The sequence below is a fragment of the Cervus canadensis genome, chromosome 11 (assembly GCF_019320065.1).
Source record: "Cervus canadensis isolate Bull #8, Minnesota chromosome 11, ASM1932006v1, whole genome shotgun sequence".
In the NCBI taxonomy this organism is placed as follows: domain Eukaryota; kingdom Metazoa; phylum Chordata; class Mammalia; order Artiodactyla; family Cervidae; genus Cervus; species Cervus canadensis.
The window spans coordinates 75,447,445-75,462,255 of record NC_057396.1 but is presented as its reverse complement, the minus strand read 5'-3'; the positions used below and the strand labels follow the sequence as shown (position 1 = coordinate 75,462,255).

General features: G+C 50.1%; 2 protein-coding genes and 1 pseudogene across 2 annotated transcripts in view; all 3 read left to right on the top strand.

Moving 5' to 3' along the window:
- The first annotated feature begins 440 nt into the window (after positions 1 to 440).
- LOC122450421 (olfactory receptor 5B21-like) overlaps positions 441 to 14,811 on the top strand; it is a 32,745-nt gene continuing 18,374 nt past the window's right edge. The window contains exon 1 of the mRNA XM_043482755.1: positions 441 to 520. The gene's annotated coding sequence lies outside the window, so the exon portion shown is untranslated. The remainder of the gene's footprint in view (positions 521 to 14,811) is intronic.
- LOC122450422 (olfactory receptor 1020-like) lies at positions 1,045 to 6,132 on the top strand. Its single transcript, XM_043482757.1, has one exon. It carries the CDS (start codon positions 5,018 to 5,020, stop codon positions 5,975 to 5,977), a length of 960 nt encoding a protein of 319 aa, XP_043338692.1. The 5' UTR covers positions 1,045 to 5,017; the 3' UTR covers positions 5,978 to 6,132.
- Positions 12,167 to 13,899, top strand: LOC122450423 (annotated as a pseudogene).

Here is a 14,811-nt window from a genome sequence, read left to right as displayed (position 1 = left end):
AGCGCCAGCCCCTCAAGGAGACCCTAATTTCTCTCTGCTTCAAGACCAAAGCAAGTGACCAGATTCTGCAGAAGATCATCCCTTCTGCCCTGAGACTGCCCCTCCCGGGGTCCCAGGAGAGGATGTGGGCCTGGGGGTGTTTCAGGGCCTCCCTGGAGCTCTGATCATCCCTTCTGCCCTGAGACTGCTCCTCCCGGGGTCCCAGGAGAGGATGTGGGCCCAGCGTGTTTCAAGGCCTCCCTGGAGCTCTGAGCCTCCACCGCACCTGGGGTCAGGAGAGGGCAGAGCCAGCCTGATAAACTGGCAGGACCGGAGGCGCCCTCAGCTTCAGTCCTGAGGGCCGCTCTCTGTTCACCTGAGCCGGGTGCCCTGCCATCAGCTCTGACTCCAGAAACAGCTCCAGAGAGAACCCAAAGACACGGCTGGCGTGGCAGTGAGTCTCGGGGTCCCCCGCGTGCCGGGCGGGGAGGTTCCCGAGTTCCCACTGGAGGTGCGCCAGGTGGGAGCGCCGCCCGCTGAGGTGGGTGATGGTCCATCGGAAGTCCTACTGAGTCCCCCAGCAGAGCGGGTTCAGAGCGCTGAGGTCGCCTGTCCTCTTCTCCTTCCTCTCCCCCAAATCTGGACGCGCCCCACCCCCTGCTCTGCCAGCCTGTCAGCATCTCCTGAGCCCCCACTGCATTCAGGGGTCCCCGGAAAGCTCGTCCAGCTCCCCATGTTCATAATGTAACTTGGGGTGAGGTGGAAGTTAACGCACGTCGCGTGTCTGCCCTGCTTCCAGAAGTGTGCTGAGTGCGTTGACACCCGCTGCTTCCTCCCTCCAGGAACTGGGGAGACTGAGGCTCCAAAGGGTTGAGTCTCTCAAACACCAGGTCCCCCGCCTCTTCTCATGCACTTTCTGCCCAGTGAATGTTTGCCGAGGCAGTGAGCTCCCACTCCGGGCAGTCACCTGTTCCCATCTCCTCCGCCCAGCTCCACCTTCCTGTTTTCAGGGTCCAGCCCCGTCCCCGCTTTCCGAAGCCCTCACGATCCCTCCAGGGCCTCCTTCTGCTGAGTGGGCACCACCCAACTGCACTCCAGGGTCACGAGGGTCAGTTTCTCTCTCAGCAGTATTTCAAGGTCCTAAATGACCAAGGCCTGGCTTCATGCTTTTTGAACAGTGGTTTAAATACTTTTGAACAAAGGGAATGGTTCAAATAGCTTTTGGTATCAGTCATTGTTCAAATATTTGCTATTCACTTGATACAAAACTTAGAACAGCCTCTGCTTTCAGAAGTTACAGTGTGATGGGGGAAAAAAAATAAAGTAGTGGGAGGGGAGAAGAACATGGAAACATTGACAAAGCCCTGTTAAACAGTCCTTAGAACACCTGTGAGTCAAACTCGCCTGCCAGATCCCAGCAGCACTCGGAAGGGAATTCAGCCAGGTGAGGGGAGGCTGGCTGGCAGGCCTGCGGGAGCACATCCGGAGGCTCCTCGCTAGCTGAGAGCCTCGGGGTGCATCTCTGAGGCTGTCAGTCAAGGTCATCGTCATGGAGAAGGACTGATAGATGTGCCTCTGAAGGAACCAAGCGTTCATGTGGGACTTGGCACGGGAGTAGCCAATTAGTAGGGACCCGGGGAAGGTGGTTAGGCGTGGGGAGCTGGGGGGGAGGACCAGAAACCTCCTTCACTGGAAAACCGGGTGGGGGTTCAGCCCAAGCGCAACGCTGGATGTGATGCTTTGTGGGGCGGGGGGCGGGGGGGAATCAGGCCGTCCTCCCAGGAGAGAAAAAGGAAAATGCTGATTTTCTTTGTGGATCAGAGGCTCGTGGACGTTTGGATCTTGACAAAAGTAAACCCTTAAAGTAAGAAAGTTAGAAAGGGAGGCGTGCCTATGAAAAACACATGGGGTGGAGAAACGGGAGTCCAGGGCAGGAAGCAGGCTGCAAAGGCTAAACTTCAAGGCTGAATCACGAGACAGGATTCCGCCACACCGCCAGGACCCTGACTGCCAGCGATGCATGCTGCGACCTTTGCAATAAACAGAAGGCTGCTCTGTGAAGGGCACGGGGTGTTCCAGTGAGTCCCTCACGTCCCAGAATCAGGAGACCAGCTGGGGGAGGAAGCAGAGGCCACAGGGCAAGAGACAAGATCCCTGGAACTGACAGCCCTTCCCATCTTCAGACCGGGCTGGTGTCCCTTTGGGGATAAGGGAAGACTTTCCGAAGAGCTCATGGGCCAAAAGGAACCAATTTCCAGAACCTCAATTCACGCTTTTAGGAAAACAGCGTCCCTGAACACACATCTGTAGTCGAGTGCTGGGCTGCTTTCTCATCTTCCTCTCCACAGTCGCCCTTCTCCCACTTTCAAAAGGAAATATCCCCCCAAAAAACAGGGAAATATCTCGACTGTTAGTAGAAGACTTTTCACCAGCACACAGAACAGCCAGGATATCACAGACAGAAAAATAATTTCATAAACAGGTGCTGAAAAAGTAAACGACTTTCATGACTTTTTTTTTAATGACTTTTTTTTAAACAAACTGATTTTATAAAATGAATGAATACATGCTAATGAATGAATATAAGCCTAGAAAAATATTTAACTCAGGTGGGACTCTTTCCACAAAATGGAGAGAGGATCTTTCATTATTAAGAGCTGACTGGCGCTCTGGGACCACCTAGAAGCTTGGGGTGGCGCGTGGGGTAAGAGGGAGGTTCAAGACAGAGGCAACACGTGGACACCTACGGCGGATTCATGTTGTACGGCAGCAGCCGGCACGGTACGGTACAGCACGTATCCTCCGGTTAAAAGAAAATTTTAAAAAACACAATAAAAAGCAAAATTAAGAATGATTTTTGACGACACGTCACTATGGGATTCTCGGCACTAAGGAGCTCGATGGATTCAGTGACGTCACCATAACAAAGCTCCTTCTGTTCCCATTTATTCATCTATGTTAACGAGGTTTCACAGAAGTTGCCGCTTCAGGTATAACATATCTACCCGGGATTACTGCCATGAGTGGACAAGGTACTTACATAGATCCTTGTGAGCTGGTCAGACTCTCCTAACGTTGTCTCCTGGAATCAGCCATGGAGAATCCTTTTCCCAGACGCGTCTGGGTGGGTTCTTCGTGTGCTGTGTGGGGCTCCGCTGGCAGCAAGGTCTGGACCCAAGCAGGGAGTCCTGCCCCTCAGTCAGACGGTCAGCACCAGGCCTGACCTCAGACATCCTTCATGCACAACCTTGATTTTGCTATCGAGGGATCAGGGGGCTAGAGGGAGGAGATGCCGAAGCTAAGAGAAACAACAGGCACCAGAGCCAGACCCAGAAGCAGGTCTCCGTCCGTCCTGTCCCCGGCTCTCCCTTCATCCCCTGTCCTGTCACAGCAGGCGGGACAAAGATGAGGCTGTCGCACGTTCTTCTGTCAAGTTCAATGCTTTTCCCTCCGTGTCCTCTGTACAAGCTGCTAGGCTTGGATGAAGATGTTGGTGAGGTGTCCCTGGGCTTGATCTGCAGAACTTTAGCCCAAACTCTCAAAAAAGAAGGATTTGAGGAACAGAAGAGAGAGGAAATGTGGGGAAGAAAGAAAGGATTCAGCCTGTCCAGTCCTCCTATGGAGAAACGTCCTGGAGGACAGACAAGGAAGCCCCAAAACACCATGTACAGTCTGATTGGTCTCCGAGGTGACATTTAACTCAGTAGATTCTCAGAGGACAAAATGGTTATGGTATAGAGGAGGGGGAGCCCGAAGGGTGTTTAAGAACAAGATAGAATGTAGTCATACATGCCACAACATGGGTGAGCCCTGCAAAAACTAAGTGAGGCCCCAAAGACCGTCGATTGTGTGAATCCTATGACATGAAATATCTAGAGTAGGCAAATCCATAGAGCCAGAAAGTAGATTAATTGTTGCCAAGGGCTGGGGGAAGGGGAAAACAAGAGGTGAGTGGTAATAGTTAACAGAGTTTCCTTTCTTTGGTGATGAAAGTGCTCTGCAATTAAACATTAGGGGTGGTGGTGCAATGCGATGAATAGACAAACAACCACTGGTTTGTACGCCTTTAAATAGTGAGCTTTATGATGCGTGAATTACATCTTCATTTTAAAAAGGTCAGAATGAGGGCTTCCCTGGGGGTCCAGAGGTTAAGAATCTGCCTGCCAACGCAGGGGACACCGGTTCAATCCCTGGTTCAGGAAGATCCCACGTGCCGCAGGGCAAGGAAGTCCATGCACCACAACCACTGAAGCCCACTGCCTAGAGCCCGAGCTGCCCCGAGAAGCCCCCGCACCACACATAGAGAGGAGCCCCCGACTCCCCACAGCCAGACAGAGCCCAGGCACAGCAACCAGGACCCAGCGCAGCCAAAACAAATACCAAATAACTTTCTAAAAAGGATAGAATGAAATCATTGCCAAATAGTCATGAGCATTATGTATGGATATACTCACAATAGAGTGGGGGAATGACCTCATGTTTATTGATAACCTACTGTGTCCCACACATTCAAAGGTTTTAGATTTGTATTTTCATTTCCACCAAAGAGCAACCCTGAGAAGTAGACTTCTTTTCCCTCCTTTAAAGATAAGAAAAACAAGGCTCATGAATATAGCTTCTCCAAAGAGATACCACCAGTTAGCGGCACAGTCAGAATTAAGACAGGTCTGTCTGGCTTCAGCGCCCATGTCCTATCCACTATGACGTGATACTTGCCATTATTTCTTTTTTTTTTTTAATATTTGTTTATTTGTCTGGCTGTGCCAGGTCTTCGGTGAGGAGTATCTGATCTTTAGTTGCAGCATGCAAACACTTCGGGGAAGCCTGTGGGATCTAGTTCCCAGGCCAGGATCCAAAACTAGACCCCTGGCCTTGGAAGCATGAAGTCTTAGCCACTGGACAACCAGGAACGCCTCCCGATTTCTTCTTGTAGACGAAGACACACTCACTTGATGTTCACCCGCAATGCACCTTGCACACGCACGGGTGGACACGCTTGTAATACTGTCTGAGTGATGGTCAGTTGTCACCTCTGCAGATGATGCCTGGAGAACTAGCCCTTGCCGCTGCAAACTACACCCCTGTCACCCACTTCATCTTGCTGGGATTCTCCAATAACCCAGACCTCCAGAAGCTTCTCTTCGGAGGCTTCCTGCTCATCTACGCCATGACCATGGTGGGCAACCTGGGGATGATGGCGCTCGTCCTCACGGACTCCCACCTCCACAGTCCCATGTACTTCTTTCTCAGCGTCCTCTCTTTCCTCGATGTCTGTTACTCCTCGGTGGTCACACCCAAGCTGCTGGTCGACCTCCTGGCTTCTGACAGGTCCATCTCCTTCAAGGGCTGCGTGGTCCAGATGACCTTCTTTGTGATGCACGCCACAGCTGAGAGCTTCCTGCTGGCTTCCATGGCCTACGACCGCTGCACGGCCATCTGCCGACCTCTCCACTATGGCTCTGTCATGACCAGGGGCACCTGTCTCCAGCTGGTGGCCGCTTCCTACGCTTTCGGTGGAGCTAATTCTGCTATTGAGACTGGGAATGTCTTTGCCCGGCCTTTCTGTGGGCCCAACCAGGTACCACACTACTTCTGTGATGTCATACCCCTTCTCCGCCTGGCCTGTGCCAACACCGTCATGGCAGAAGTGATCCTCTATGTCTTCTCTGCCCTGGTTACCATTCTGCCTGCTGCCCTCATCCTCACCTCCTACGGCCTGGTCTTGCTGGCCATTGGGAGGATGCGCTCAGCAGCTGGGAAGGAGAAGGCCCTCTCCACGTGTGCCTCCCACTTCCTGGCCATTGCCATCTTCTACAGCACTGTGATTTTCACCTACGTCCAGCCTCATGGATCCACTGATGATTCCAGTGGCCAGGTAGTGTCTGTTTGTTACACCATCATAACCCCCATGCTCAACCCCTTCATCTATAGCCTCCGCAACAAGGAGGTGAAGGAGGCCCTGCAGAGGAAGCTCCAAGTCAATATCTTTCCCTGCTGAGCCCGGCAAGGCTGTTGGAATGAGGAAGGCATCAGTCAGTTCTGTCACTCAGTCGTGTCCGACTCTTTATGCCCCCATGGACTGCAGCACGCCAGGCCTCCCTGTCCATCACCAACTCCCAGAGTTTGCTCAAACTCATGTCCATCACATCAGTGATGCCATCCAACCATCTCATCCTCTGCCATCCCCTTCTCCTCCTGCCTTCAATCTTTCCCAGGGTCTTTTCTAAAGAGTCAGTTCTTCACATCACGAGGCCAAAGGATTGGAGTTTCAGCCTCAGCATGAGTCCTTCCAGTGAATATTCAGGACTGACCTCCTTTAGGATGGACTGGTTGGGTCTCCTTGCAGTCCAAGGGACTTGCAAGAGTCTTCTCCAACATCACAGTTCAAAAGCGTCAGTTCTTTGATGCTCAGCTTTCTTTGCAGTCCAACTCTCATATCCATACATGACTACCGGAAAAACCATGGCCTTGACTAGATGGACCTTTGTAGGCAAAGTAATGTCTCTGCTTTTTAATATACTGTCTGGGTTGGTCATAACTTTTCCTTCAAAGACCAAGAGTTCTTTAATTTCATGGCTGCGGTCACCATCTGCAGTGATTTTGGAGCCCAAAAAAATTGTCAGCCAGTTTCCATTGTTTATCCATGTATTTGGCATGAAGTGATGGGACTGGGAAGGCATAGCCTCTGCCAAATCACACTAAGAATTGATCTGACCAAGAGCAGCCTGGTTTTGGAGGAGGTGGTAGAAGTAAGGGAGAAACACAAATACCATACTTCGTGCAGAGCACTGCAGCTTTAAAGTAACTCGCTATCCATTAACATATTGAATCTTTGCCACCATTTGTGAGGGAGCCATGTGGAGATGACCTCACTTTACAAATGAAGGGTGTGTGACTCAGTAAAAGTGAATGAACTCCCTGAAGCCGCACAGCTGGTGAGAGAGGGAGATTTCAGCATCAGGATGTCCGCTTCAAACCAGGTATTTCAGTAACACACGGTCACAAGTCAAGTCTCTTATTGGTGGCTCATGATGACTCCCAGGCAACCTCAGGCCAGGGGCAGCACGACCTTCTGGTTTCCCCAGATTTAGTGACGTGGGGGTGGGCGCCAGTGACTCAGTGCTTTCCTCCTGCTCCTAAAGGGAAGACGACCAGGTCAGAAGTGTCCTTGCTTCCTACTGCTGCTGCATTTGATAAGCTGTCCCATGAAAGAAAACCTCAGGTTCAACAGAGAACTTTCCTCACACCCCTGTGTCCTAGCCAGAACTATGTACATGTGTGAATGTGAGAGAGGAGATCTAAGCAGTTACAGCATTATATAAGATACTGTGCTTTAGGAGACTGACTCAAAAGAGTTATATTTGGCCTGAGCATCTTTAAATGCGCATGTAATATGGTAAGTATATGTGTTTTAGAGAATCACAGAAATGAAGACGCTGAACCTGACTCAAAAGAGTTATATTTGGCCTGAGCATCTTTAAATGCGCATGTAATATGGTAAGTATATGTGTTTTAGAGAATCACAGAAATGAAGACGCTGAACCTGACCTAATTTAAGGTTGAATGCTGGACTGGAAGGCATGCTCTTAAACTAATGCAAACTCTTAACCTGGAGAGAGTTGGCTTCGTTCTGAGATGTTTGGATCACGCAAAGGATTTTTTTCACATCTATCTTAAGGATGTTACTCTAAATTTAGAAAATCTTACTATATGAATAAGCTTATCACAGCATCATTTTTGAAAACAAGAAATTAGAAGGAATCTAAATGTTCAAATGCTCCAATACTTTGGCCACCTGATGCGAAGAGCCAGTTCATTGGAAAAGACCCTGATGCTGGGAAAGATTGAGGGCAGGAGGAGAAGGGGATGACAGAGGATGAGATGGTTGGATTGCATCACTGAATCAATGGTCATGAGTTTGGGAAAATTCTGGGAGATAACAAAGGACAAGGAAGCCTAGTGTGTGGCAGTCCATGGGGTCCCAAGGAGTCAGACATGACTTAGAGACTCAACAAAAACAACCCCTTAAATTGATACAATGTGATATGTCAAATATGCTTCAGTTTGAAAAACAAAATTAGGATTCAAAGGTTCAAAGACGAATAACCAGACAGTATGATAAATTAATTCAGATTTACCTCTCATCCAGCTTCAACAATTAATTTATAGCATCTCTATCATCAGCACTCCTCCCACTCAGATTGTAACTTTCAATATATTTTATAATTATAATGTATTTTAACAATTTTCAAAGTTGTAAGAATAAAAGAGGAAACCTATGTACCCTTTAGACTCACCAACTGTTTATATTTTGCCCCATTACATATACATATATGTACATATATACATACATGTACATAATGCATACATAAAATATTAATGTGTGCATGTGTGTGCTCAGTCATGTCCAACTCTGCAACCCCAGGGACTGTAGCCTGCCAGGCTCCACTCTCCATGGAATTTTCCAGGCAAGAATACTGGAGTCAGTTGCCATTTCCTACTCCACATAAAATATTAATGTATATAATTCATTCAAAACCATTATCATTAAACACTTTAGTGAGAAGTTCCTAGGAATAGCCCACAGAGTTATCAAAACTGGGACAATTTGTGGTGACATAGTACTGTTATCTAATCCACAGTTCATATTTTGATTTGTTAATTCTGTCCAAAATGTCATTTATATTTTTCCCTATGCATACTGAGATAATTTTAAAGAAAATCCCTATGTCCTATCATTTCCTGCTACTTCATTTTATGAGATCATGTGTCCTCTTTTTCACACTAATGCCTAGACTTTGCTCCTGGTCTTCCCGCTGGGAAACCCAGGCCTGACTCAGACACAGTTGCACCACCACCTCTCAGCCAGGAGCTCACAAGGCCAGATGCCCTGTACGTCTCTTCAGCTCAGACACTCATGATTCCAGAACCTCCCCCACCCCCACTCCAGGAGCCTCAGCTGAGCCATCAAGGGTCAGGCTCAGGGGAGCAGAGTCAGCTGACAAATAGAGAGCAGGCCTGCTCCCCGCCACCCTAAAAGCGGAGTCAGAGAGAGGAAAGGGGAAAAGCCACACCTGGGAGATGATCCGGGTGGTTTCTGCTCCTGGTTAACCATTCCCCTGGCTCCTCCTTGTGCCCATTGGCATTTCCTGTGCTTAAATGCTAGCTTCACTTCTGAAAATACAGTTTTTTTAATTTCTAATGTAGATAAACCACCCATTCCGTTAACAAGGCCCCCAGCGCCTGCTTAGATGAGTCCCTGGTGGCTGAAGCCAGGAGAGCCTCCCAGGGAGGGTCAGGCCCCGGGACGCCTGCCCCTGTGTCCCCAGCCCGCTCAGCGCTCCCCCGTGGCTGGGACACGGGGCCGGCGAGGAACGGGGCGCAGCCGGCCTGACCCCCCCCAGACTCGCTCCCCATGGGGCTCAGCGCCGCCGACTCGGCCTCCAGGGTTGCAGCCGAGCTCCCCTGGGCCCTTTAGTAGAATAGCTGGGCAAACTGGCCTCCAGATTCTAGCAAGCCCCCAAGGGGCCGTCATCCAGACTTCAGAATTCAGGGAGGAGGCAGAATTGCTCCTGTCTTTCCTGCTGAGTCTTCCTGCTGCCAAGATGGAACCACAAGCTCCAACTCGTCAAGGAGACACTAACCTTCCTCTGCCTCAAGACCAAAGCAAGTGACCAGATTCTGCAGGGGATCATCCCTTCTGCCCTGAGACTGCCCCTCCCGGGGTCCCAGGAGAGGATGTGGACCCGGGGGTGTTTCAGGGCCTCCCTGGAGCTCTGATCATCCCTTCTGCCCTGAGACTGCCCCTCCCGGGGTCCCAGGAGAGGATGTGGACCCGGGGGTGTTTCAGGGCCTCCCTGGAGCTCTGATCATCCCTTCTGCCCTGAGACTGCTCCTCCCAGGGTCCCAGGAGAGGATGCGGACCCGGCATGTTTCAGGGCCTCCCTGGAGCTTGGAGCCTCCACCGCACCTGGGGTCAGGACAGGGCAGAGCCAGCCTGATAAACTGGCAGGACCGGAGGCGCCCTCAGCTTCAGTCCTGGGGGCCACTCTCTGATCACCTGAGCCGGGTGCCCTGCCACCAGCTCTGACTCCAGAAACAGCTCCAGAGAGAACCCCAAAGACACGGCTGGCGTGGCAGTGAGTCTCGGGGTCCCCCGCGTGCCGGGCCGGGAGGTTCCCGAGTTCCCGCTGGAGGTGCGCAGGTGGGAGCGCCGCCCGCTGAGGTGGGTGATGGTCCATCGGAAGTCCTACTGAGTCCCCCAGCAGAGCGGGTTCAGAGAGCTGAGGTCGCCTGTCCTCTTCTCCTTCCTCTCCCCCAAATCTGGACGCGCCCCACCCCCTGCTCTGCCAGCCTGTCAGCATCTCCTGAGCCCCCACTGCATTCAGGGGTCCCCAGGCAACCTCCCAGCTCCCACCCACTACACGGTCATGATCTAACTTAGATGAAAGTTAATGTGTCTGCCCCGTTTCCTGACGTGTGCTAAGTATACTGACACATGCTGTCTTCCTGTCCAAACAGAAACTGGGAAAACGGCCGCTCAGAGTCACTCTTTGCAATGCACTTTGCCCAGTAAATGTTTACCGAGGACGGTAATTTCCACTTCCAGGCCGTCGCACACCCTCATCTCCTCCATCAACCCTAGGTTCAACATTTCTCAACGTCCAGCCCCTGTCCCTCCTCTTTCTGAATGCCTTCCGGGTCACTTACAAGGATTCCTACTGCAGAGCGGTCCACAGGCAACCTCACTTCTGAGTCATGAGGGTCAGTTTGTCTCTCAACAGTATTTCAAGATCCTAAATGACCCAAGCCATGTTTCATGCTCTTTCGAACAGTAGTTGTTTAAATTCTATCGAACAACATCAACTGTTCAAATACTTCTGGGTAACAGTAATCGTTCAAATATTTGCTATTCACTTGATAAATACAAACCTTAGTAACTTCTACTCTCAGAAGTCACAATGTGATAGAGGGAAAAAAAAAACCAGTGAGGGGCTGGAGGAAGACTTGGAACATTGACCAAGCCCTGTTAATATATTCTAGGTACACCCGTGTGAGTCAAATTCAACCTCCAGATAACAGCACACAGAAAGGGGATGATCAGGGCCAGGGGAGGCTGGCTCACAGGGCTGAGAGATGACGCCTCAAGCTCGAGGAGGAAATCTGGGGAACCTCAGAATGTGTCTGCAAGGCTGTTAGTCAAGGTCATCGTGATTGAGAATTACCATGAATGAGCCTCTGAAGGAATCAAGTGTTCATCTCGGAGTTGGGATGGGAGCAGCATGTTAGGAGGGAACCTAGTCTGTCTGGGCTGAGGGATGATGATAAGAGGTGAGGAGCTGGCGAGGAGGACCAAGAAGTCTCATTTATTGGAAAGCAGCATCAGGGACCTCAGCCAAAACCTAATACTAAATGTGCCCATGTGCCTGTGTGTGAGGGTCCAGGGAATCCAGCTGTCATCCTAGGAGAGAAAAAGAAAACCGTTAATATTCATTGTGCACCAGAGACTCATGGACGTCTTCATTTGGGCAAAATTAAGGCCTTCAACCCAGAAAGTTAGAAAAGGGAAAGAGAATATGAAAAATACCCAGTATGTTTCCACTGGTAGAGAAACTGGGATACAGGGAAGGAAGCGTCAAGGTTGAGCCCCTGGACAGGATTCTGCCCCCAGGACCCTGATTCTCAGCGCTGCATATCATGACCTGTATGTGTAGACACGGGCACAGGAGAATGGGGAGGTGACCTCACATTTACTGTTTACTTTGTTCGATATTGAGAGAACTTCACAATTCATTTTTTTTTCATCAAGGCCACAGAGAAATCCTGAATAGATGTATCTTCTCTATTTCATAGGTGAGAAAAATCAGGCTCATGGATACAGCTTATCCAAGCAGACACGACCGATCGGTGCCATGGTCAGAATCAAGGCTCAGATCTGTCTGGCTTCACATCCCATCTCCTGTCCACTGTGGTATGATACTTCCTGCTCTTCCCTTTTATAATATTTATCTACTTGTCTGACTGTGCTCTGTCTTCGTTGCAGCCTGTGGGATCTAGTTCTCTGACCAGGATTTGAACCTGGGCCCCCTGCCTTGGAAACATGAAGTCTTAGCCACTGGACCACCAGGGAAGTCCCCCCCACTTTCTTCTTGGAGCAGATTATACCCACTTGGTATTCTTCCTCATTGTACCTTGCACAGGTGGACATGCTCAGTAATATGGTCTGAGTGATGGTCAGTTGTCACCTCTGCAGATGACGCCTGGAGAACTAGCCCTTGCTGCTGGAAACTACACCCCCGTCACCCACTTCATCTTGCTGGGATTCTCCAATGACCCAGACCTCCAGAAGCTTCTCTTCGGAGGCTTCCTGCTCATCTACGCCATGACCGTGGTGGGCAACCTGGGGATGATGGCGCTCATCCTCACAGACTCCCACCTCCACAGTCCCATGTACTTCTTTCTCAGCGTCCTCTCTTTCCTCGATGTCTGTTACTCCTCGGTAGTCACACCTAAGCTGCTGGTCGACCTTCTGGCCTCTGACAGGTCCATCTCCTTCAAGGGCTGCGTGGTCCAGATGACCTTCTTTGTGATGCACGCCACAGCTGAGAGCTTCCTGCTGGCTTCCATGGCCTACGACCGCTGCACGGCCATCTGCCGACCTCTCCACTACGGCTACGTCATGACCAGGGGCACCTGTCTCCAGCTGGTGGCCGCTTCCTACGCTTTCGGTGGAGCTAATTCTGCTCTTGAATTGGGGAATGTCTTTGCCCGGCCTTTCTGTGGGCCCAACCAGGTACCACACTACTTCTGTGATGTCATACCCCTTCTCCGCCTGGCCTGTGCAAACACAGCCGTGGCAGGAGTGATCCTCTATGTCTTCTCTGCCCTGGTTCTCCTTCTGCCTGTTTCCCTCATCCTCACCTCCTACAGCCTGGTCTTGCTGGCCATTGGGAGGATGCGCTCAGCAGCTGGGAAGGAGAAGGCCCTCTCCATGTGGGCCATTGCTATCTTCTACAACACCGTGATTTTCACCCACATCCAGCCTCAGGATCCACCGATGATACCAGCGGCCAGGTAGTGTCAGTCTGTTACACCATCATAACCCCCATGCTCAACCCCTTCATCTACAACCTCCGAAACAAAGAGGCCCTGCAGAGGAAGCTCCAGGTCAATATCTTTCCCTGCTGAGCCCGGCAAGGCTGTTGGAATATAGGAAGGCATGGCATCTGCCAAATCACACTAAGAATTGATCTGACCAAGAGCAGCCTGGTTTTGGAGGAGGTGGTAGAAGTAAGGGAGAAACACAAATACCATACTTCGTGCAGAGCACTGTAGCTTTAAAGTAACTCGCTATCCATTAACATATTGAATCTTTGCCACCATTTGTGAGGGAGCCATGTGGAGATGACCTCACTTTACAAATGAAGGGTGTGTGACTCAGTAAAAGTGAATGAACTCCCTGAAGCCGCACAGCTGGTGAGAGAGGGAGATTTCAGCATCAGGATGTCCGCTTCAAACCAGGTATTTCAGTTACACACGGTCACAAGTCAAGTCTCTTATTGGTGGCTCATGATGACTCCCAGGCAACCTCAGGCCAGGGGCAGCACGACCTTCTGGTTTCCCCAGATTTAGTGACGTGGGGGTGGGCGCCAGTGACTCAGTGCTTTCCTCCTGCTCCTAAAGGGAAGACGACCAGGTCAGAAGTGTCCTTGCTTCCTACTGCTGCTGCATTTGATAAGCTGTCCCATGAAAGAAAACCTCAGGATCAAGAGGGAACTTTCCTCACTTTCCTCATACATCTGTTTTCCAGCCGGAAGTCTGTATGTGTCTCAGAATTCTCAAGGGTCTGCATGTGTAAGTGAGAGAGAGAGAGGGAGATCAATGCAATCACAGTATTAGATAAGATACTGTGCTTTAGGAGAGGGATTCAAATATATATATATATATATATATATATAATATATATATATATATATTTGGCCTAAATATCTTTAAGTATGCATGTAATATGGTGAGAGTATGTGTTCCAGAGAACCACATAAATGAAGAAGCTGGCCCTGACTCAATTCAAGGCTGAACACCTGACTGGAAGATATGCTCTTAAACTAAGGCAAAGACTTCACCTGGACTGTGTGGGCCTGACTCTAGATTCAGGGATCATCAGAATGCTTTTTTCAGGTCTCTCTTAAGGATGTTATCCTAGATATAGAAAATCTTACTATGCGTGCATGCTAAGATGCTTCAGTTGTGTCTGACTCTTTGCGACCCCGTGGACCGTAGCCCACCAGGTTCCTCTGTCCATGGGATTCTCCAGGCAAGAATACTGGAGTGGGTCGCCATGCCTTCCTCCGGGGGATCTCCCCCACCCAGGGATTGAAGCAGCATCTCTTAAGTCTCCTGCCTTGGCAGGGGGATCTTTACCACTAGTGCCACCTGGGAAGCCCAAATCTTATTATACAAATAGATTTATCACAGCATCACTTTTCAAATCAAGAAATTAAAAGAAACCTAAGTGTTCAAATACTCCAGTACTTTGGCCACCTGATGTGAAGAGCTGACCCATTGGGAAAATACCCTGATACTGGGAAAGATTGAAAGCAGGAGGGGAAGGGTTCAACAGAGGATGAGATGGTTGGATGGCATCACCAACTCAAAGGACATGTGTTTGAGCAAACTCTGGGGAACAGTGAAGGATAGGGAAGCCTGGCGTGCTGCAGTCCACTGGGGCAAAAACACAGAGTCGGACTTATTTAGCAAAAACAGCAACAAATGTTCAAAGGAGGAAACCAATTAAGATATTCCCCCCACCCCCGATGGATTACCACGTAACCA

Excerpts from the sequence above, each read along its gene's own strand:
- LOC122450422 (XM_043482757.1), top strand. The coding sequence starts at position 5,018 with ATGATGCCTGGAGAACTAGCCCTTGCCGCTGCAAACTACACCCCTGTC.